The sequence below is a fragment of the Epinephelus moara genome, chromosome 16 (assembly GCF_006386435.1).
Source record: "Epinephelus moara isolate mb chromosome 16, YSFRI_EMoa_1.0, whole genome shotgun sequence".
Classification (NCBI taxonomy): domain Eukaryota; kingdom Metazoa; phylum Chordata; class Actinopteri; order Perciformes; family Serranidae; genus Epinephelus; species Epinephelus moara.
In genome coordinates this window covers 1,049,428-1,072,779 of record NC_065521.1, presented here as the reverse complement: position 1 = coordinate 1,072,779, position 23,352 = coordinate 1,049,428, and the positions used below count along the sequence as shown (strand labels likewise).

Here is a 23,352-nt window from a genome sequence, read left to right as displayed (position 1 = left end):
AATATAATTCAGGAGTTTATTGTGGCTCCCATGTTAACATTTAATATATTAAATTAAGTGTGCATTAATAATAACCAATTAATTTGTAGGAAATTGTACATAGATCGACCAGATATTGTACCACCTTGTTAATGGCTATCACTTGGACATTATTTCAATGTTAAACACTATATATTAATGTAATTTAATTTAATTTAACAGTTTATTATGGCTCCCATTTTAACATTTAATATATTACATTAAGTGTGTGTACCAGCTAATTTCTAGGAAATTGTACATAGCTAGATCGAGCAGATACGGTAACACATTGTTAACGGCTATCACTTGGACATTATAACAACATTAAACCCCTTATATAATATATATTTGCTCTATATTTCTATAATTTGATTTACTAGTTTATTGTGTTTTAACATTTACTATATTACATTAAGTGTGTGTTAATGATTACCAATTAATGTGTAGGAAACTGTACATAGATGGACCAGATATTGTACCACATTGTTAATGGCTATCACTTGGACTATTCCAATAAATGTTAATAAGTTTAGTGTAGTGCATCTATAAACACCCATATGTGTTTAGAGATGCACTACTAGTGGTTATTAACCATATAACAAGGTACTAAAATCATCAATTGCAACTTTACACTGGCAATGTAGACAATTTTACCGTTAACAATGTGTTGTAAATATCTGGTCTGTGTATCTCTGTAATGTTTGTACAAAGTATTTCTTTAGGATTTTCCAGTCATTTGATAATCATTAACAAATACTGAATAGTTAATGGTTATTAATTGGACATTATTGAAGCATTATTTGGATGGCTATTGTAAAATTGTAACTGATTATAACACCTCGTTAAATGGTTAATAAATACTGGGGTGTGCATTCATAATCAGTTGCAATTTTGTAATAGCCGTCCAAATAATATCTATAGATGGTGTACAAACCAAGTGACCAAGTGTTACAAATATCTGCTCCATCTTTCTATGTAATGTTTTTACAAACATTTTCTTAAAGAGTTACAAATAATTTGGTAATCATTAACAAATATTTAATATAGTATATACAATGTTTAGTGTGCAACAATAAACTGTTAAGATAATATAAATGATAGCATTGCTAATCATTCGTAACATTAATAATTATGATATTGTTAACAGTAAAATAACTAAACTTTAGTTAACTATCAATTTACTATTTATTAATGATGGTTGTTATGAAGTGTAACCACACTTAGTTACTTTCCACCACTGGTTTTTGACTCCAGGACCGTCTCTCAAGTCTCACGACCCAACAACACATCCATACGATTGGTAATAAGAAATTTATTTTTCAACAATTACAAAGAACAAAATATTTCAAAAGCATATTCATATGTTACATCGACTGTACAGGGATCAGATGGCGTGTGCTTCACTCTAAATGACTCTGTAACGAGAGCTAACAAAAAGAAGAAAGTAAACTAGGAATATTTAAGTAATTTGATGAAAAAATATGAAATATTCCATGTCTAGGTACAAAATAGAAAAGAGATTAAGCTGATTATGGACTGATATTATACCCTGATACAGTGTTTAGGCCTCTTTTAAACTGTCACAAAGTCATTTACAACAACACAAACATGACGGCATTGCCATCTTTCAATAGCTAAACCTCTTGGCCTCTTTGGTTCCATGATTAGGTATAATACATTTGAACTGAGCTCAATTTTGCTTCTATAAAAATAACTTTTTTTTTCAATGGCAGTTTCTATTCATTTTTATTTTTCTTATTACTAGTCACACAGCTCCCCAGTGCAAATATTCTAACAACCATTCGCTTTGAAGAATGAGCGAAAGATTACAGTGGCAGGCGAAGACGGGGTCGAGCGTCGGACAGGAGGTGGGAGGAGATAATAAGCAGTACCTGCAGGTATTCTCTTAAATGTGTACCTGGTGGTGGTGAAGCCTGTGAATGAGAGCAGGGCTCGTGAAATAACAGGTCTAACCTGAAAATATCAAAGTGATGTCAAAGTGACTGAAACTGTGTCTCAAAGTGTGTTTCGGTGCCGAACTGGGAACTCCACTGGGACACATTCATTTAGACTCCAAAATCACTGTTCATGCATCACATCTGGGTCAAAGTTAGCCCCAGTTAGCCTCCTTTTAGATTTCAGAGGATTCAATTGATGATCGCGTAAGGGAAGGAAAACTGCTCCTTAGAATCACTATTCAGTAACACCGATTGAATCCTTTAAAGACTCGTCCATCCAGCTTTGTCCTTTGCACAATAAAGTAGATTTCTGCAGCTTATTACCTGGAAGAAATGTATGTTTCTGCTAACCACAGATATGTCGCTGAAGATTCTCAGTCATCCAGGTCATGGTAATCTTAAGTGCTCTATCGTAGGCAACTGGACTTGCTTAAGGTTTCTTGAAGACGTCTCGCCAGTCCACCAGAAGAGGACTCTTGGATGAGAGGTGAAACGTCCTAAAGAAACTCAAGCAAGTCCAATTGCCTTTGATATAGCACTTAAGAAAGACGGATATGATTGATTTCTACTTTTCATATCAACATTTCTAAAGTGATATTAGAGCTTGGCAAGATGCCTGCCAAGCTGCAGACCAGCAAATAACAAATCCACTTGTGGTTGAGGCTGCTGTCAGCCCTAGAGTGGTCTCCTTTGGTCTGAATCAGGGACTCATGTTGTTCCAAAGTTGTATAATTGCCTAGAGTTGGTTTGTGTTCTCACGGCAGCATTTACAAGAGGACCAGATCAAATGCCTTGTGTGAGAAAGCTGCTCTTGATTGGTCAGAATTTCCATGTGGGAAAAATCCAGGAAGTAAAGCAAACGTTGAAGAAGAGTACACTTGCAAGATAAATGTGACACTTTCTAATGTCACAATGGAGGGACAACTACGCAGGTTGATTTTAGCGCTGCTCATCGTGGACTATATTGCTGTCATTGTTCATTTTAGTCAAACCATACAGTTTGAAAACGAGGCGCGGCTCCAACTAGAAAACAATGTTTTGATGCATTGGATGTGCTGAATGTGCATATTAAGGCAGTACAGGAGGAGGTGCACATTAATAATCCTCCAGGACTGTAACATGCTCATGTTTAACCCAAACAATGTGTCATGTGACTGCAGTTGCTTCACATCCAGGTCGGAACACCTTCTCACCACAAACCAACCGCACCAGAGTTCCTTTGGAACCGGACTGAGACCACCTCTTCAAGAAGGTCTCAGTCCGGTTGTTTTGGTGTGTTCACACCTGCACAATGAACCGCACTGAGGGGGCAAACCAACTAGAGTTCGACTGAACCGAACCAATCAGGGCAGGTGTGAAAGAACCCTCAGTAAGGTGTTGTGCTGTGTTCCCTGCCAGAGATTGTGCCCTCCAGATTGGTGCTTTCAGCCAAAGCCTGATCTTTTCCTAGCCACATGTTAACCACAGCATTGTTGAAACAACAGTTTTTTTCTGATGATTGGGTTGATTTCTAGCCTGTTTCAAAACATGCTGCTCTGTTCCAAATAAAATGGTAGCTGCAAGTGACAATGAAACTTTTATATTAGGGTTATGTCATATTTTACATTTTCTATTCTTTCATTCTTTTACCTTTTGGCTTGTGATGCCCTGAAACAAAGTCTACTTTCTAACGCTTTTCATAGGTTGTGTAAAACATTGTGTTCACAACGGGCGCAAATAAAGAATTGGCATGAGTCAATGTAAAGACGGGATTAGACATGAATTCCCGCCAGGCTGCGTGATGGACGCGACATGAGTGATGCAAATGATGCAAATTTAATTGAAATCAGGTGGAATTTTTTCAATAAAAGTGTCAGATTTTTCTCCCTACTCTTCAGAAAAACTTGAATTTTAGCCGGAAAATACACGACGATTCAATGCAAAGATGTGATTAGGAACAAATTCCTACCAGGGGGCAAAATGGACACAAATTAATCAGTGCGAATGTAGCGAGTAGCGCAACTTCACATCATACACTTATTCGCGAGAGTTGAAAAATGTGAACTTCAGCGACCAATTTGCGTCAAGATAGCCAATCAGCAGATCCTCCAGGGACATTTGACACCTCGGACATATCGGCAGAAGTTCATGCATCCGATTAGTGGTGGAGAAGCTGATTGTGATGTTCTGTGGCTACCCCAAGCTCTATGACACTACTTTTACAGAAACAGGAATAAAAAGTAACTCTGACTGACTGAAAATATGCGGGAAGCCTCTCCTCTCTGGCAAAATTTTTTGTCTTTTGGGTGTACATGCGATTTTACACGTGTAAGACACGAGTTATTCACACAAAGCGAGTCAACACAAATTATTCTAGCGTTCAAATTTGCACGAGTAACCTAATGCAAAAATTCACATTGCGTTGGTGTGAGCACAACTTAAGTCTACTAGTTGTCACCAGTTCAACCAATACTCCATTATTTCTTTCTTTGACTGGAGTAGTGTTTTTAGGCCTGAAGAGGTGCGATGATCCAATGAATTTAAGGAAGAGCTCAGAAGATTGAAAGAATTTTGTGTAGCCAAAATTGTGTTTGCTGTGTTGGGAACCATTGCTGTATGATAATGCATTAAGTCCAGCTAAAATATGTCAAAATCTACTGTATTGTGCAACAGACGTAAGAAGTGTAGAGATAGATAATGGTTTTTAGCAACATAATACTTTGAAAGTTGCATCTCATGGACTGACTGGTAAAACATAATCTTAACAGCTGTGGTATTTCTTCCAAAATATATTTGGCAAAAGCCACGTGTAGCATATAAACTTGATTTTTTTTCTACCAGTCGAACGGAAGAGGGGATACTGGCGATGTTGTCAGAAGTTCTAAGGGACTTGTGTTCATTTTCAAATGGAGCTGGATCGAGTCAAGTCTTTGTGTTGAAGTACACTTCACCATCTACCACCAAAGACACATTTCTAATCCTCCAACCTCCCGGCCGAAGCCCGACCTGCCCCCCTGCTCACCACACTTACATTTCAAGTATTGGTGATAGTTTGTCAGAAGAGCTTAAGTTCAGCTTGTCTGGTGTATGGGTAAATACTATACATTGCATAGCTCATGCGGCACTTATTTCTTTTTAGAAGGACCGTGGGCAATGGTGCGCCACATAGGGCTCATTAAAGGCATTTCAATCTGCAAGTGCTATCATCAAAGTGTGTGTCGGGAAGTACGAAGCTGCACCGTCACTAAACTGAGCAATATGGCAACTTTTCACTTTCAGTGACTGAAATGAGATTTTCTTTAATTTCATCAACAGGAAGGAATCCAATCTGAAGGTTTTTCTTGCAACATCCAAACGTTAACAAAAATGTGAGGTCGTTCCTGATATTCACTCCACCATCCTCATGCATGCAAAGATCTTGTCGTCCCTTTGGGATTGGACTGGACTGGAGGACTGGACTGAGCACAGCTGGACGTGGTTCGTGTTGTTAACTACTGAAATCTTCAGATTCCAGTAGGAGGAACTTTTGGCAGGCCCTCAGATACTAAATCGTGCTCTCAAACAATTTGCCCCCTCCTTTTTAGTTTGAGTGGTTCACAGTGAATGATCTCAGCTTTGTAATTTGTGAGACATTGGGTCCGTTTACATGCACATTAATATTCCACCATTATTCTAACAATATTCTGAATTTCATGCAGGTCATGTGAACAGCATATTCAGTTTGGATTTTCCGAAGTAGACCTTTTTCCAAATCAAGCATTTTCCGATTAGGTCATGTGGGATATGCCGGTATTATTCAGGATGTAACAGCATTATTTGGATGCATTACACAGCTGGTCACTGTTATTATTTTAGGGTAACGCAGCAGGACAATGACGGAAGTTAAGGTGGCAGAAGTCCCAACCCAACCACGTGCGTATGTTATTGAAGAGGGGAAAAAACTCGTCAATTTGCAGTGTTGTACCGATGTAGTGCTTTAATTTTGAAAGACACTGTATGTAAACTGTACATTTCCTGTGAAAACGGAAGTCAACAGCCAACACACCCAGGGTACCTTGGACGTCATATGTGGATGTGGAAAGTCCATGACAAACATGGACATGTGACAAGGTCGCAGTGAGGATGTGTTGGTTCACATGGTCCAACAAGTCCGCCACTGTAGGAAACTTGCAAAGAAGCTGTTCCATATTTTGGCGTGATAAATGTCATGTTAATAAGCATGCGTCCTGCTGCATGTAAGCAGGAATATTAGTGTAATATTCATTTTCATTAGCCACGTTAACAGCTTGGTAGGAATATCGTCTTTTTCCGAATAAGGGCAAAAGCCTGAATATTTTGTGCATGTAAACGTAGTCAGTGTTTGAAGGGAAAGAATCGGGTAATTTAAAGTTGGAAGTTGTTAAATTTAGGGAAAATTAAGCGCATAAATTATTTTTGAGAGACAACCGATTAGTAATTTGAGGGAAGTTTTCATCAAAACAGCCGTTCGTCCCCACAACACTTAGCAATTTCTGTAGAAGTTAGGGTTACCCTGATCTCTATCAGTAGATATCTGTGTATGCTTGAAGAATTTGTAGGCGATGGGACAAGATTTTGGTTTCGGGAAGTGTTTTGTAGTCTGAATAGTACTGATCAATTAGGTTTGGATGGTAGGTTAAGTGTCCATGTTGAAAGGCGGAACATATCAACCGAAATCCAATCTTAGAACTCATTGGCTATGGTCCGACACCAAGTTAGCTTTTTTTTTTTAGCTTTTTAAATAACTACCTGTATCATAGATATCTGTTGATAGAGATAAGCCGAAATGACCTTCACACTGAAGAGTAAGTCTTGTCTACACCAGATCAGCCCAAAATACTGGCCCTCCTAAATGGTTATCGTCTGCAACCATAGCCAGTGGTTTCCGAGATTCACCTTCATCCTTGATTGATAAAAGTTGAAATACCTCTCCAACTTTCAGAAACATGTGACAGTGCCTCCTCAACAATGAAGATAATGGAAAGTGAAGAACAATCGGAACACGACCTCCAAACAGTTAACATTTCTATGAATTTCAGGTGTGACACCTCACATTGGCAAGTCTACCTTTCACTTTAGAGGACAATTTCACGGTTTGGTGACAGCGTCAGTGAAAACCTTGTTGAAAAGTCTCTACCGATTATATTTTTCTGTTTCCATCCATGTCTGGAATGCGTCCAAACGTTCAGCTTGAAGCCGATTTTCTCGTGGACCAAAGTTTCTCTTAGTGTAACTGTGTGACTCCTGGCCAGAAGTGCTGTACGTTGATGGATGTATTAACATTTTCAGTGCTTGTCCCCTCAAACTGCTCCTGAAAGAGGCATAGCTGAATCACCCCCCAACCCAGTTCGTGACTCTCGTGAGGCTCCTCTGGAGACGTTTTTTTTTTTTTTCCACACTCAAGGTTGGGTTTATGTTCTACACATGAAGAGTTTAATTCCAAAACTTCTAATGAAACTCTAACAACGTGACCCACGGCAGGAAATGACATCACGTGATGCTGCTGTGTAAAGGCTAGTAGGTAAGTCTTGAACCAGATCCTCGCTATCTTAGAGATACTTAATAATGATTGTTTTCCAAAGATTTGGAAGAGAACTCTTCACGTCCCTTTGAAGGAGACCGAATCAGTCTTCCACCAGAGAATATAACCAAATATATCAACAAACATAAATATATGTACAAGTTTTTGTGCAGGCATACATGAGGGGTGTAGATATGTGTGGATGAGGTTGTGTGTGCGCATGTTTTTTCCGTCGTCCATAAATATTCTGTTTCTATATTCATTTTTTTGTTGTTGTAATATTGTGAATCTTCAGTTCCACCTTAAATAAACAGGAATAAAACATACTCAAGCACAGCCACACTCCTCCACGATCATGTTGGGAACGTCCCGCTTGACGATGTTGTACTCGTCGTCAAAGTAAAGCATCGACATGGTGCTAAGCTTGGTGGGAATGCAGCAGGAGTTCATGGAGCCCGGGCTCATCCCCCGCATGCGGTACTGGTTCACCACCGCCGTGTGGAAGGACGAGGCCGAGCCGGGGACGCCCGCCATGTAGGCGGGACAGTTCCCCTCGCAGTAGTTCCCAAAGTATCCCGATGGCGCAATGATCCAGTCGTTCCAGCCGATGAGCCGGAAGTCTATGTAGAACTGCTGGCGGCAGCACAGGCTGCTGCTGCCGTCGCACTCCAGCCCCCTCTTGCGGATCCGGTGTTTGCTGTCAGACTGCCGCGCCTGCACCACCAGGAAGGGCCGGTGGGACTCGTCGTTGTGGTTCAGCAGGATGGGCACGACGCCTTCCGCCTCGCAGCCTTCGCAGCGCACGTCCAGGTTCTGGCGCCGGTCGCCCTTCTCAAACACCAACCGCACGGCGTCGGTGAGCACAAAGGTGTGCCAGCTGCTGCGCTTCAGCTCCACCCGTTTCTCCACCAGGTTCCACTTGCTGCCAAGACCGGGCTCCTGGTAGTACACCTTCACCGTCACCTTCCGCCTTGGGCGCACCTCCAGAGGGGACGGCAGCAGCTTGAAGTAGAGCCAGAGGGTGGCCTGCGTCACGTACAGGTTCTGGTTCCCCTCGCTGGAGATCATGAAGAACAGGCTGGACTTGGACGTCACCATGTCATCTGAGGAAGGAGAACACATCAGAGGGATCCATCAATAATAAAGTAACACCAGAGAGACTTCGAACAACAACCGGGTACTTTTAACTAACTTCTGCTTAACTCAGACCTGTTATGTGTTGTTTAGTGGTGGCAAGACCAAAATACACTAATAAAAACAAGATGGCAGCCATCTCTGCCAAGTCCATCTGCAGCTGACTCTGACAAGAGTGGACAAGATACAAAACCTGAACACATTTTATGGTTGAAACTTTGCAGAACCAAGAAGCACTCGTTTGAGGACATTGGGACTTCATTATCACTTAGTTTTTTGAAAATGCATACCAAACATAGCTGGGGTCTCAGGACATTAAGTCAAAGTGGACAGTTGTGTCAGCTCTTTATCACGTGGAACATCTAAATGTCTTTGGGGACAGACAGACGGAGCACTGGACAGGCGATTTGGTGAACTTGGGAACAGCTTAAAGTGAGACAACAGGCCCCAGCCTCCCCTCAGTTCAGGGTGGCAGCACAGATCCTGCGGACTGTGACAAGAAGGCGTTGGGCGCCAGGCCACTTGGCCTTCGAGTTGGCCCAAATATGAGGAGGAGGAGGAGGAGGAGGAGGAGGAAGGTGGGGGATGGGGGTGGGGGAGCTTAAGAGAGCGGCACACAAAGGTTCAAAGGCTCTGCGTTGAATGCTGCCTGAAAATGAGATCTTATGGATTCTAACTGTCCTCACAATGAGGCCTGAGAGCAGACTGCAAATGGTCAGAGGCTTTTTTTAAAATTTGATTCAGACCCTTCAGAAACAACAAGAATCACCATCTTGCTGTCATCCCCTTCTGTTCCTGAGATATGATGCTGAGTAACGGACAGAAAAGTGTTCTATGCAGAACATGATGATGTCACAGTGAAGCTGACCTTTGACCTTTTGGATATAAAATGTCGATATCCTGTTAGACATTTGTGTTTGTCATAATTTGCAAAAGAATTCTTGAGTTATGGACAAGCACATGTTTTGTGAGGTCACAATGACCTTCAACCACCAAATTCTAATCAGTTCATCGATGAGTCCAAGTGGACGTTTGTGCTAAATATGAGTTAATTCCCTCATGGCCTTCTTGAGATATTGAGTTCAAGTGTTAAGTGTTCAGTGATCTTTGACCAACAAAATCTATTCAGTTCATCACTGAATCCAAGTGGACATTTGTGCCAAATTTAAAGGAATTCTCTCAGGGTGTTCATATCATATTGTGTCAACAACGAGACAAACCAGGTCACAGTGGCTTTTGACCTTTAACCACAAAACTCTAATCAGTTCATCGATGAGTCCAAGTGAACATTTGTGCCAAATTTGAATAAACTTTTGTGGTTTTCGTGTGATATTGGGTTTACAAGAATGACACAAATCAGGTCACAGTGATCTTGACGTTTGACCATCAAAATCTATAAAGTTCATCCTTGACTCTAGTTGCAGTGCCCTAGTGACCTTTGACCTATGGCCACCAAAATGTAATTAGTTGATAGTTAAGTCCAAGTGGGCGTTTGTGCCAAATTTGAAATAATTCCCTCAAAGTGGTCTTGAGATGTCTCATTCACAAGAATAAAATGTAAGCAAAATCACGGTTACCTTTCACTTTTGACCCTTGGCAACCAAAGGCTTATCAGTTTATCTCTGAGTCCAAGTGGACGCTTGTGCCAAACTTGAGGAAATTCCCTCAGAGTGCTCATAATATATCTTATTCATGAGAATGAGACGGACCAGGTTAAAGTTACCTCGATCGCTGACCTATGACTTCCAAAATCTTATTAGTTAATTGTTGAGTCTAGGTGGGTGTTTGTGCCAAATTCTAGGGAATCCCCTCAATGTTCTTGAGATGTCACGTTCACAAGGATGGGACCTACGGATGGACAACCTCAAAACACGACTATCACCAGCACGGAGGCATAAAAACTTGACTTTCAGTCATCATCTTCTAATAAAGTCACTTCCTGTTCCAACTTTCCCACAACTGATGAAAACCAAAAGTGCGTCAAACTAAAAACGTTTGTATTTGAGTTGCTCTGCGTGGATTAGTAATCCATCTCTCCATTTACTGAGCTTTCACTGTGTGTCTTTGTGCAGGCCAGTGCTCCCATTAAGGAGGGACAGAGTTTTGATCTCGTGCGGAGACATGTAAATATCCCAGAGTGCTCCTGGGTAATTGATGGCCTGATGAAACCCGGCACACTCGGGACGAGAAGCTCCTCAATCTGCTGTGTTTTACATTTTGGGTACTTTATCTTGAGATGCTTACAGAGCTCTCAGCTGCCATTACGGGGCTCAAACGTCTAGACCGTGGAGCACCGGAGATGTGAGGAGGACACGAGCCGATGGACAGCTGTCAAGTGAGGAAGATAAGAATCATTCATCAGGTGCGAACCTCCTGAACTCGGAGCAACCAGAGCGCTGTGCTGCGTTACACAACAGAAATGTACCAAAGTGTTGCTCAGAGGGAGCTGCTGGCGACCATCAAAGCGAGCCCCCACATGCATTACCTCATCCATCACGAGACGAGGTAATCTCCGAGTCATTATTCAGCAGCTCGGGATGTTAGATCACACACTGCTGCAGATTAGAGCGCCGCGGCGAGATGAAAATCAAGATGATAAGTGCCTGCAGAGCGAAAACAAAGGTTAAGCTGAGCTGCAAGTGCAGATCTTGCAGGTCAGTCACCACGTACTCGATCAAAAGGCTAAAACCTGACTTAGTCTGAACTATGGCGATGAAAGCAATGTCTCGATTCAACACAGAAGTATAAATTCCACCTTTCTGGTGACAAATGACAGACAGATAAATAAACTGCACCGTGCTGCAGCAAAGATTGTGAAACTTCTACCACGGCTTCCCAAAGAACAGTTTCTAATGTCCTCATAAAAGCTAAATTTAGGCTAAAATACGCTTTTGCCGACATGAGTTTTGATAACCAGCTCATTTTAAAGCTCTCACATGCTGATGTGACGTCACATTTTCTGCCTGAATCTTCACTGGAAATCTGCGGCGACAGAAACGCTGACTCTCCTGTGGTTTCCATGCAGGAGGAAGTCACGTGCACCGTGTTGTTGGCGTTCAAATGGTTAAACTGCTGGTTTCAAATGTGGCTGTTGAGACTTCCCTCTGTTCTTTCAAAGACGGTGAATGATTTTAGGAGGTGTAAAGCTTATACAGACATGGATGGTGGATATCTTTAGGCTGGCTGAAGTGCCAATAAATGAATTAAATATAACAAATTAAAAATGAAGACATTATTTTATAAATATCTGGCACCGTTGTTGGGTGCAGTGTTAATTTCATTGATGAAAACTATGAGGAAAATTTTTCGGCAGCAACCTCTTTTTGCATGACGAAAATGAGACGATGACGAACTAAAAATAGATCTTGATGATAAAAACTAAGATGAAATCTACGTTTCATTTTCATTGACAAGACAAGACGTAGTGAAAATGTTAGTGGTGGACTGTCAGACATTGAAAGCCGAGAACGGCCGGGATGGATTCGTAGAGTTTGTTAGTTGTGGCGGTGGCTGTTAGCAGCTAGCTCTGCTTGTTAGGCAGCGGAGCAAGCAGCCATCAACCACCGGACTTCACATTTTCGTCAACTAAAACAACGAAGGATAAAAATGACTAAAATCTCAAGCTGTCAAAATCAACACTGGTTGGGAGAAGTCTGACTCCTAAAATGCTCGTCACAACACACTTCTTCTAAATTAATACCAAGCACAATTTTTACACAAAGTTTTTGAATAAAATCTGCAAACAGACGAGGTGAATTAGAGATCTTGGACGATATAAGTGAGTCACCAGAAGAAAATGTTGGCACTGTACGTTTCTGCAAACCACAGATATGTTACATTTTTCCGTTTCATACGTAACATAGCGATGTTTCTAAAGTGATCTAGGAGAGACCACTGTTCAAAACCAGCTGTGATTTGGTGAGTCAGTGCTGTGTTTCCTGTAGGGATTGTGCCCCCAAACTGTGTCTTCGACGCCAAAACATTTTGTTTTCCTGACCATAACCAAGTGGGTTTTGTGCCAAAATCTAACCAAAGGTTTAAAGATTTTTTTTTTTACCTAGGCAAACATCTGACACTAGAAGGCTCTCAGTGGGGAGCAAACCTCCGTTGACACCGAGCTAAAAACTGCCCGAGTTTATGTTTGTGTGCGCTTGTGGGTTTTCCAGGAAAGTGAACACAACACTGGGGTGGAAGCCAGGAGTCCCACATCCTCTTTCTAAGTTTGCTAACAAAGGCAAAATCACAGACTTGAATGTATATCTAAACACTCTAAACAGCAGCATCAGAGGATGCACCAAATGCTGCAGAATCCATGCTGAGAAGTCCAACGTAGTGTGCTGGTATGTGCAGCTAGGGACGTATGTCACATAACAAATGTCTTCAGTGATTTTTTTCTAAATGTGTCCACACACTTTTGTTACCAAAACTTAAGGAAATAAACGTAAAAACGAAGCATTTTACCAATGTTGAAAGTTTACTTTGAAAAAGACTGCATGAATTAAATGAGCGTGATTTGAAAGTTCTCATAGATTTTAGCTGAAGTTTTTCTGAAAAGTGACAAAAATGGTCCGACCCTTTTAACATGAAACTTCCACTTGATTTAAATTCAATTCAATATTTTTCACTAAGTGCCTCAAAACAAACCACAAAAAGTTAGTAGTGTCTTGTTTTAACAAAACTGAGAAAACATTGTGATTGATGTTGAGAAATTTTAAAATTTCCATAGAGTTTTGCTGAAATTGAAGTGTTTCTGAAGAGAAGTGACAAAAATCTGACACCTAATTAAAATCAAATTCAACATTTCTCAAAACAAACCACAACTAGATGTCCCACTGGAGTGTTGACATATTTCAGGAAAAATAAGACAGCATTTAAATTTTTATTCAGAAATTTGAAAGTTCTCCCAGATTTTTGCTGAAATTTGATTTTTACTTAAAAGGTGTTATAAAAATCTGACACAAAGTTCCACCTGATCTCAATCAAATTTAACATTTATCACTATTTTTCTTGAAACGCGCCACAAAAGTAAGTTGTGTCAAATTTATTTTAACAAAACTAAGAAAACGAATCAAATTTTGCTGAAATTTAAGGATTTTTTTTTGAAGAGTGACAAAAATTCTAACAATTCTAACAAGAAACATCCACCTGATTAACATTCCTCAAAACGAATCACAATAGGGAAGCTCTTACAGTGTGGTGTCAATGTATTTCAGGAAAAATAAGAAAAAGTAAAAAAAAAATATGAAGAAATTTGAAAATTCTCATCGATTTTTGCTGAAATTGAAGTTTTTTTTGAAGAGTGACAAAAATTCTAACACTTATAACAAGAAACATCCACCTGATTAACATTCCTCAAAACTAATCACAAAAGGGAAGCTCTTACAGTGTGGTGTCAATGTATTTCAGGAAAAATAAGAAAAAGTAAAAAATGTTATTAAGAAATTTGAAAATTCTTGTAGATTTTTGCTGACATTTAAGTTTTTCTGGAGAGGAGTGACAAAAATCTGACTCTTCTGACAAGAACGTTCCACCTGATTCCAATTAAATGTAATATTTTTCAAAAAAATGTCAAAGCTAGCCACATATTTAAGTATTGTCGACTAATTTTTAACTGTGAAATTTGGAAATTCTCGCAGAATTTTTCTTAAATTGTTTTTCCGACCCAGCCTGGTCTCATTCCGAAGGTGCTGACAACTGGCGCTTGGGTGGTGGCCTCCGCATCAGACACCGAAGAAAAGCCGTCTATTCGACTTTTCGGAACTGTTTGATTTATTTTATGGTAGGTCGTCACCATGTTTCCTCTCCTGAACCTAACCTCCAGATTACGTAACTTTACGTTAAGGACGTAAGGTCAGTTTTGGGACACAATTTTATAGGATATCATACGAACGATTGTTTGTGGATACAATGGAAAATTAGACTTTTTTTTAACACTTTAACTTTTAACTGATTTCTTGTTCAGTTGCTCGTTGCCCTCGTGCCATGTTTTTGAGAGATATCCGGCCAGTTTGCTCGAGTTTCAAAGGATTAATGCGCTCTGGGAAAAGGGACTTTGAAGTTCTACACCTCTACGTCAAACTCTATCTGCCGATGAAGATCATATGATGTGACTGAAAGCTCCACAAGCTGCTAAACTGACCTTGAAGGGATATTGTTTTTAAAGGTGGTGATTTGCACACGCTGCGTTCAGGAAAAGTGGGAATCTGGACGACACAGTGTGACGCTGTAAACTCACAAACACTCCAGTCACACTGTGTTTTCATATAGAGGCTGTACACACACACACACACACACTGTGAATTCTAATGGGGTGCCAGGCTGCAGGGTTCAGCCCGTCAATCTGCATTCAGGCTGCACGACGGCCGACACAAAAGCTCTGACCTTATACTGAGGGGACTGATTCAACACAACCCTGCCATGTCACACACACACACACACACACACACACGCAAAGTATCCTGGATGTAGATGCTTGTATACGCCAACGCAGACACACATGAAGACATGACAGAGAAACAAACGCTCAGACACATGACATAACCAACACATGTTCGCAGCGACGGCCTCAAACTGCGACGCGTTGATGTGGAAAGCAGATGTTTTGCTTCTCGGGAGGCGAGCGGACGGACGCACGTGGGCGAAGCAGGTGGCGTCGTTGATCATTTTCAGCTCCCTTTCAGCCGCCCCTGAGTAAATTGTTCCTCTGAGCCTTGTCGCCGTGCCACGTCCCCGCTGACAGCCGCTCAGTGCCGGTAACGCGGCCAACTGGCAAGCGCGGCGCGGCGAGGTGGAAGGTCTGCGACACGGCGGCCACAGAGAGAAACATCTGAAACTAAAAGGCTCTCAGTGGGGAGCAAACCTCCGCCGACACCGAGCTAAACGCTGCCCGAGTTTATGTTTGTGTGCGCTCGGGGGGTTTTCTAGGAAAGTGAACACAACACTGGGGTGGGAGCCAGGAGTCCCACATGTCCAGCTCTCCTCTCCAGCACTTGAATGCAGCATGCTTAAAAAGTACAATCAAAGACTCCAGAATCTGACCAGCTCTCTCAGCTCTGCATCCACCAAACTGCAGTCAAAGTTCTTACGATTCTTTGATCGTCTAGATCAGGGGTGTCACACTCATTTTGGTTCACAGGCCACATTTGATTGTAGGTGTTTAACCCGCTCCTGGAACCTGACAAGTCTTAGTCTTCACAAGTGCATCACTATAAGGTGTGCAAGGTCATCGACTGGGCCGGATTGGACCCTTTGGAAGGCCAGGTCTGGCCCCCAGGCCGTATGCTCGACACCCCTGATCTAGACGAAACCATCCTCTGTCTGTGTTTGCGATTCTCTGACTGACCCTTCTGGACGGTTACGCCCTGTCTCATGTAAAGCTTCCCAACAGCGGCTTCAGAACAACACCAAACATCTTATTTAACCAGACTAAATGACGAGTTTCTGCGGCCGCGGTTTGTCTGACTTTGATGCGTCTACACTGCGAACATTCAGCTCGTGATGACAGAGCAGGATGTGTTTTTATAGCCGGCATGTTCACGAGTGTACAAGAGTCTTATTAGAGCTTTGGGGATTGATATCTTCACCAAACCAGGCAGCTATACGCACAGCCTCTGCTTTTATTTTGGCGGGTTTTCAGGCCCCTGTATCAACATCTGTTCAACATCAGGACGGTCTCTGGGTTGGTTCTCGTTCAGTCGATATATAAAGACACTTTGAACACACACACACACACACACACGGAGCAGAGGCGGCTGCAGCAGCACCTGATTCATCAGCTACATGCATCAAGTATCATCTCAGATATTAGATTTCACGAGTACAACAAGTGTCCTGCCTCCTTTTTATGAGTCCGCAGAGTCTCATAAAGCCTCGTCAGACTCGACGCCCCAGAGTCGTGTTAGAGTTAAGCTCTTCATTCATAAATCCAGGCCACTTCTCCAGGCAGGGCGCCGTGTGTGTGACACATAAGACCATATTTGTCTTTTGTGGAGTCAAATTTGATGTTTTGTCTTTGCGAGAATTTCAAATTTCACCCTAGAAATTCAAATCTTTTCTTAGTTTTGGTGAAATAAGTCGCAACTACTTAAATTTTCTGGCTTGTTCTGGTAATAAATCAGGTGGAAGTTTAACTTTAGCAGTGTCAGAGTTCCTCAGAACACACTGTGACCTCGTCACATGTCCACGTTTGGTCATGGACTTATATGTCGTACGTCCACATATGACGTCCAAGGTACCCTGGGTGTGTTGGTTGTTGACGTTCTGGGACGCCGTGTCAACTTCAGCCTGTTACATGCATTGTCTGTTTTCAAAATACACTTCTGTTTTCACAGGAAATGTACAGTTTGCATACAGTGTCTTTCAGAATAAAAGCACTACGTTGGTACAACACTGCAGATTTAACGCACGTGATTGGGTTTAGGAAAAAAGAAGGGTTTGGTTCAGGAAGTGAACACCGGCATCCCTGGTGAAAGTTGGAGCCATCCACCACCCATCCTACCCGCCCTATTCGGACTTCCGCCACCTTAACTTTTGTTGTAGTCCGGCTGTCTTTCCTCCGAATGCCGCCGGGCATCGTAAAACAATAATGGCGACTGGCCGTGTATCCTGCCAATATGAAAGGATACCATTTTTCGTTGGTGTCTGACGTTGAAGTCACTGACAAAGCACCAACATTCAATGACTTTAGAATGACTCCGTGGTTGGAAAAACAAATTTGAGCAAAATTCTATGAGAATTTTCTAATTTCGCAATAAAAATTCATATTTTTCCTCAGTTTCGTTGAAATGATTCGACGCTACTAAATTTTTGTGGCTGGTTTTGACAAAATTTGTGACAAATATTTACAGATTAAAAATCAGGTGGAAGTTTATCATTAGAAGTGTCAAAATTTTGTCACTGCTCTTCAGAAAAAGTGAAATTTTAGCAACAATCTACAAAAATGTCAAATTTCACAATAAAAATCAAATTGTTTTCTCTGTTTTGTTCAAATGATTTGACACTACTTAATATTTGTGGTTTGTTTTGAGAAATATTAAATTAAAATTGGAACTTTCTTCTAAGAAGTGTCATTTTGGTCACTCCTCTTCTGAAAAACTCAAATTTCAGCAAAAATCAACAAGAATGTTCAAATTTCTCACAAAAAATAAATAAAACACTAAACATTTTTTTCCCTGAAATACACTGCAGTGGGAGATCTTACTTTTTGTGCTTTGGTTTGAGAAATGTTTCACGATAGAAGCGTCAGATTTTGGTCACTCCTTTTCTGAAAAACTACGAGAATTTTCACATTTCTCAATAAGAATTGAATCGTTTCCTTATTTTTCATGAAATACGTTGACATTACAGTGAAAGATCTTACTTTTTGTGGTTCTGTTTAAGAAAGTTACTGAAAAATGTTAAATTTAATCGAATCAGGTGGAACTGTCTTGTTAGAAGTGTCAGACTTCTGTCAGTCCTCGTCACAAAAACTTGAATTTCAGCAAAAATCTATGAGAATTTTCAAATTTCTGCATAAAAATCAAAATGTTTTCGTATTTCTCCTGAAATACATGAGAGATTTAACTTTTTGTGGTTTGTTTTGAGGAATGTTAAATTAATTGGGTGGAACTTGTGTCACTTGGTCACTCGTCTTCAGAAAAACCTACGAAAACTTTTCAAATCTCTCATAAAAATCTAAACGTCTTTTCATTTTTCCTGAAATAAGTTGACACTACAGTGGGAGGTCTTACTTTTGTGGTTCATTTTAAGAAAAATAGTGAAAAATGTCACATAGTTTGAAAGGTTGCTTGTCACTCTTTTTTTTAGAAAAACCTGAATTTCTGCAAAAATCTGCAAGAATTTTCAAAATTCTCACTTAAAATCTAAACGTCTTTTCATTTTTCCTGAAATAAGTTTACGTCACAGTGGGGGACTTCACTGTTTGCGGTTTGATTTATGAAAATCAGCGGAAAATGTTAAATATACTTGAAATCAAGTGAAGTTTCTTGTTAAAAACTCTTTGAATCTGCGCCTGAACATGAACATGTGCCTCCATCACGCACCTTTCTCCGCAAAGCTGATGATCTCCGAGCTTTCCTCCAGCACCTCGTTGCTCATCGGGTGTCCGTCCAGGTTGGGGATCTCCACCCTCCCGTCCTCGCGCAGCTTCCCGGCGTGGAGCTTCCGCAGCGCCGTCACCATGGCCGCCTTCGACACCGGGTGCGTGATGTTGGGCCTCTCCCGCATCTGCAGCCGGCTCAGGATGTGCCTCTTCACCGCCTCCAGGAAGTCCACGTTCAGCCGGCCCGACTCGGGGTCCTCCGGCTGAGCGACGCCGCAGGACGCGCAGGTATCCCGGGACGCCGTGTGCGCCTCCGCCTCGGTCCCGGGCGCAGCGGTGCAGCGGATGGAGAGGACGCAAGCCACGAGGAGTGCCAGTCGGAAAAGACAGCTACTCATTTTCTGTTTGAGGAGGAGTGAGAATAACTTTTTCTCTCGTTTGTCAAAGTCATAAAAAAGAAATGTGAAGACGCAGAAGCTCAGTCCCGAGCTGTCTCCATGCGTAACTGCGCTCCGCTCAGGTCTGACGCACTTGGATGCCACTCGGCGCACTTTGTTTCCATCCACTCGAAGACGCGTGTGCAGCAGATCTTCCTCTCACATCGTGACATGGACGTGTTTGGTCATCCTCAACAGCCCGTCACCACAACAAGACGCAGAGTCCTCCGAGCAGCTTCACGCGAGCAGCATCAGCAGCAGCAGCAGAAGAAGAAACCGTGTTTGATGAATCAGCATCAGCCCAGCTGGAAACCTCCCTGCAGCATACTCCACGACCCGACGATCCATCTTTCAGCCTCAATCCATCCACACACAGCGCATCCTCACTTCTGCTTTGACTCTCTAAATGTGTCTCCTACGAGTCCCGGTGAGGAGCTGCCGGAGTGCCGCTGCGCAACCAACAAGAAGAAGAGGAAGAGGAGGAGGAGGAGGACAGGGAGGTGTGCCAGTGAGCGCACCGAGGAGCGTTTCCATTCTGGCGTGTCTGAGACTCGGGAGCCGCCACACACCGAAAACTTTTTTATATACAGAGGGGGGTCAAAACCGGAGGGGCGTGGCCAGGGGAGGGGCGGGGCTAATGATACACCCTGAGGACGCTTTCCCTCTGAAATGTGAATATGAAATGCTCCCAAAAATAAAAAGTATTATATTCAAGTATAAAGTAGCAGAACATGGAAATACTTATAGTGCACTGTAAAATATTTGGCTGTACATTTACAGTAAATTACTGTAATTTTTTACAGTGAATTATTGTGAAATGTGTTGATACAACAGTGGAAGTTTTAAGAAAGGTGGTGAAAAATGATTTATTCTATTGAAATCAGGTGGAAGTTTCTCCTTAGAGGTGTCCGATATTTGTCTCTCCTCTTTAGAAGAACTTAAATTTGTAAAAAAAAATGTAAAAAATTTCTTTACTATGTTGAAATAAGTTGAGAAAATTTTTAGCAAATCTGTAAAAGATGGTTTGTCTTAAGATAATTATTGAAAAAATGTTCAATTGAATTGAAATCAGGTGAAACTTGTAAGATTTTTATCACTCCTCAGAAAAACTTAAATTTCGGCAAAAAAACTGAAAATTTTTGAAATTTCTCAACTGAAATGAAAATGCTTTTATATTTTTTTCCTGAAATAGTTTGACATACAATGGAAGATCTTACTTTTTGTGGTTTGTTTAAAAAAAAATAAATAAATAAATAAATTATTAATTTTATTTAAATCAGGTGGAACACGTCAGATTTTTGTCACTCCTTTTCAGAAAAACTTAAATTTGAGCAAAAATCTACAATTAATTTCAAATTTCTCAATAAAAATCTTTTTTTCCCATAGTTTTGTTAAAATAAGTTGATACTACTTAAGTTTTGTGACATGTTTTGACAAAATCTGTGAAAAATATAATTTTCATCAACTGAATGTTTCTCATGAAAAGTGTCAGATTTTTGTCCCACCTCTTCAGAAAAACTTAAATTTCAGCAAAAACCTATGAACATTTTTACTCCTCAATTAAAATCGAAACATTTTCTTAATTTTCCTTCCTTAGTGAGAGATTTTACTTTTTGTGGTTCGTTTTGAGGAATGTTAAATTAAAATCGGGTGGAACTTTTTCATACAAATAAGTTGACACTACAGTTGGAGATCTTATTTTTTTGGTGTGTTTTAAGAAAATTAGCGGAAAATTATTAATTTATTTGAAATCAGCTGGCAGTTTCACGTAGGTTTTTGGCCCTACTCTTTAGAAAACTTAAATTTCAGCCTGAAAATGAATGGAGGTCAATGTAAAGTCGTGATGGACGCAAATTAATTGCCACGAATGAAATGAGTAACGCAGTTTCGCATCACACGCTTATTTGTTAGAGTTGAAAAATCTGAGCTTCAGTGAGCGATTCGCATCACGCTAGCCAATCAGCAATGAGATCCCGAAAACGTGTGACGCCAAGGATGTAGCAGCATTTCATTAATCAATTCACACACGAGTTATTTGCACATATGAAGGGAGGCAACACAAAAATATTGTAGCATTTGAGATCGCAGGGACTTTGGAGAAATTCTAACATTTTGTTTTTGTGCCCGATTTAAGTGAGTAATTGTTAAATTAGTGTCTAATTTAATCCGACATTTAGATGTTCAAACGTGGCCAAAAGTATGTGGACAGTTCTAAAAATGGTTAATTTTCATTACATTGATCTGTGTTATGTTATTTGGCTCCAGTTTTGTCTGAATTATGTACGTAAAGATGTGGCCAAAAGTATGTGGACACCAAAACATTCCACTTGTATGCGTCACGAGTTTTTTGGGCGTCCCTAAAAATGGTTAATTTCCAAATGGACATTGGTGACGAGTTTATATTTTGTTCTTGTGCCTGATTCAGGTGACGTTACGTGGAAATGTATTCAGTTAAAATCTAATTCAGTCCGATATGTCAATGTTAAGATGTGGCCAAAAGTATGTGGACACCAAAACACTCGTCTGTATGCCTTAGTGTCCACATACTTTTACCTCCAGGATTTAAACCAGCTCTTTGTGGATAAGACAGCGACATTAAAGTGTCTGAATGCAGCAGGAGATGAATAATAATAATTATTAAAGTATTTCAGCTCCTTATGAACCTGAAGAAGACGCGTGGAGACAACCCAAGCCTTTCAGATGGTTTGACTTCATTATCTCCAGTTAAAGGTGACGAGTCAGTGAGCTGCTCTCAAAGTAATGAAACAGCGCCATCTTTGTGCCAAACACAGGAACTACAAGTGTTTCTCTTAAATCAGATATTTATTCATGTCTTATTCTGCACTTCACTTTATTGATTCTTTTTCTTTTTACTTTTCTATTTTTGTGTTTTATATCTGTCTTAGTTTGTTTTAACTTCTAAAGTTTATATAACAAGATAAATAGTTTAGTATAGTTTGTATGATATAATAAAATATTATTTTAGTATATTTTACCTTGTTTTCTGTTTAATGGCATTTTAGTTGTTTTTAAATGTTCTTATTTAATGTTTCTTTACGACTTTGTCTCGACTGATGTTTTATCAGAGCAGTTTGTTGCTGAAATGTTGCTGTATTTTGAATGAACCAAGAATTACAGATAATTAAATAATCTAAGGGAGTGTTCATTACTTGTGAGGGGGCGGGGGGGTGCAAAATGTCAAATATGTTTTAAAGCACCGGGGAGGGACTTTGCTTTTTCTTTTGGCTCAGGGGAGGCTCACTCTAATTTAAATGGTTGTATTTAGTATTTGGTGGGATCATTTCAGCCCCTGAATAAAAGATAAATAAAGAACAATTCCTAAACCCCAGCCACCCCGTCCTCTGACAAGTAAAGAACAGTCCCTAAATGAAAGCAAAACCCCTCAAAAAACAAAGTCACACCCCTCATGCTCTAATTGATAAAGAACAGTCCCTAAAAAATGTTTTAAGTCTTGCCTCAACCACCCCCTGTCCTATGATCATTAAAGAACAGTCCCTAAATAAAAGCAAAAAACAAAACAACCCCCCCCCCCTAAAAAAAGAAGTCACACCCCAGCCACCCCTCATGCTCTAACTGATAAAGAACAGTCCCCATGCCTCAGCCACCCCCTGTCCTATGATCATTAAAGAACAGTACCTAATTTTTTTTTAAGTCATGCCTCAGCCACCCCGTCCTGTGATCATTAAAGAACAGTCCCTAAATGAAAGCAAAAAAAACAAAAAAAAACGAAGTTACACCCGATCCACCCCTCATTATCTGATAAATAAAGAACAGTCCCTAAATAAAAGCAAAACAAAAAACCCAACAACAACAAACGAAGTCACCCCCCATGCTCTTATTGATAAAGAACAGTCCCTAAATTTTTTTTTAAGTCTTGCCTCAGCCACCCCGTCCTATGATCATTAAAGAACAGTCCCTAAATGAAAGCAAAAAAAATCCCACCACAGCCAACTGCTTCTAATAAGTAAAGAACAGTCCCTAAATGAAAGCAAAAAAACGAAGGCACACCCCAGCCACCCCTCATGCTCTAATTGATAAAGAACAGTCCCTAAAGTTTTTTTTAAGTCATGCCTCAGCCACCCCCTGTCCTATGATCATTAAAGAACAGTCCCTAAATGAAAGCAAAAAACAAAAAATAAAAAATGTCCCACCATAGCCAACTGCTTCTGATGAGTAAAGAACAGTCCCTAAATGAAAGCAAAAACAAAAAATAAAAAATGTCCCACC

General features: G+C 40.6%; 1 protein-coding gene across 1 annotated transcript; it reads right to left on the bottom strand.

Moving 5' to 3' along the window:
* Positions 1 to 1,324: 1,324 nt before the first annotated feature.
* LOC126403182 (inhibin beta B chain-like) lies at positions 1,325 to 19,118 on the bottom strand. The gene is made up of 2 exons (XM_050065694.1): positions 18,669 to 19,118; positions 1,325 to 8,597 (listed from the first exon to the last, which is right to left on the bottom strand). The coding sequence occupies exons 1-2, from the start codon at positions 19,063 to 19,065 to the stop codon at positions 7,822 to 7,824; spliced, it is 1,173 nt and encodes a 390-aa protein (XP_049921651.1). The 5' UTR covers positions 19,066 to 19,118; the 3' UTR covers positions 1,325 to 7,821.
* Positions 19,119 to 23,352: the final 4,234 nt, after the last annotated feature.

Coding starts and splice junctions, on each gene's coding strand:
- LOC126403182 (XM_050065694.1), bottom strand. CDS start 19,065: ATGAGTAGCTGTCTTTTCCGACTGGCACTCCTCGTGGCTTGCGTCCTC. Junction 8,598..18,668: donor CATCAGCTTTGCGGAGAAAG/GTGCGTGATGGA, acceptor CTCCTTCCTCAG/ATGACATGGTGACGTCCAAG.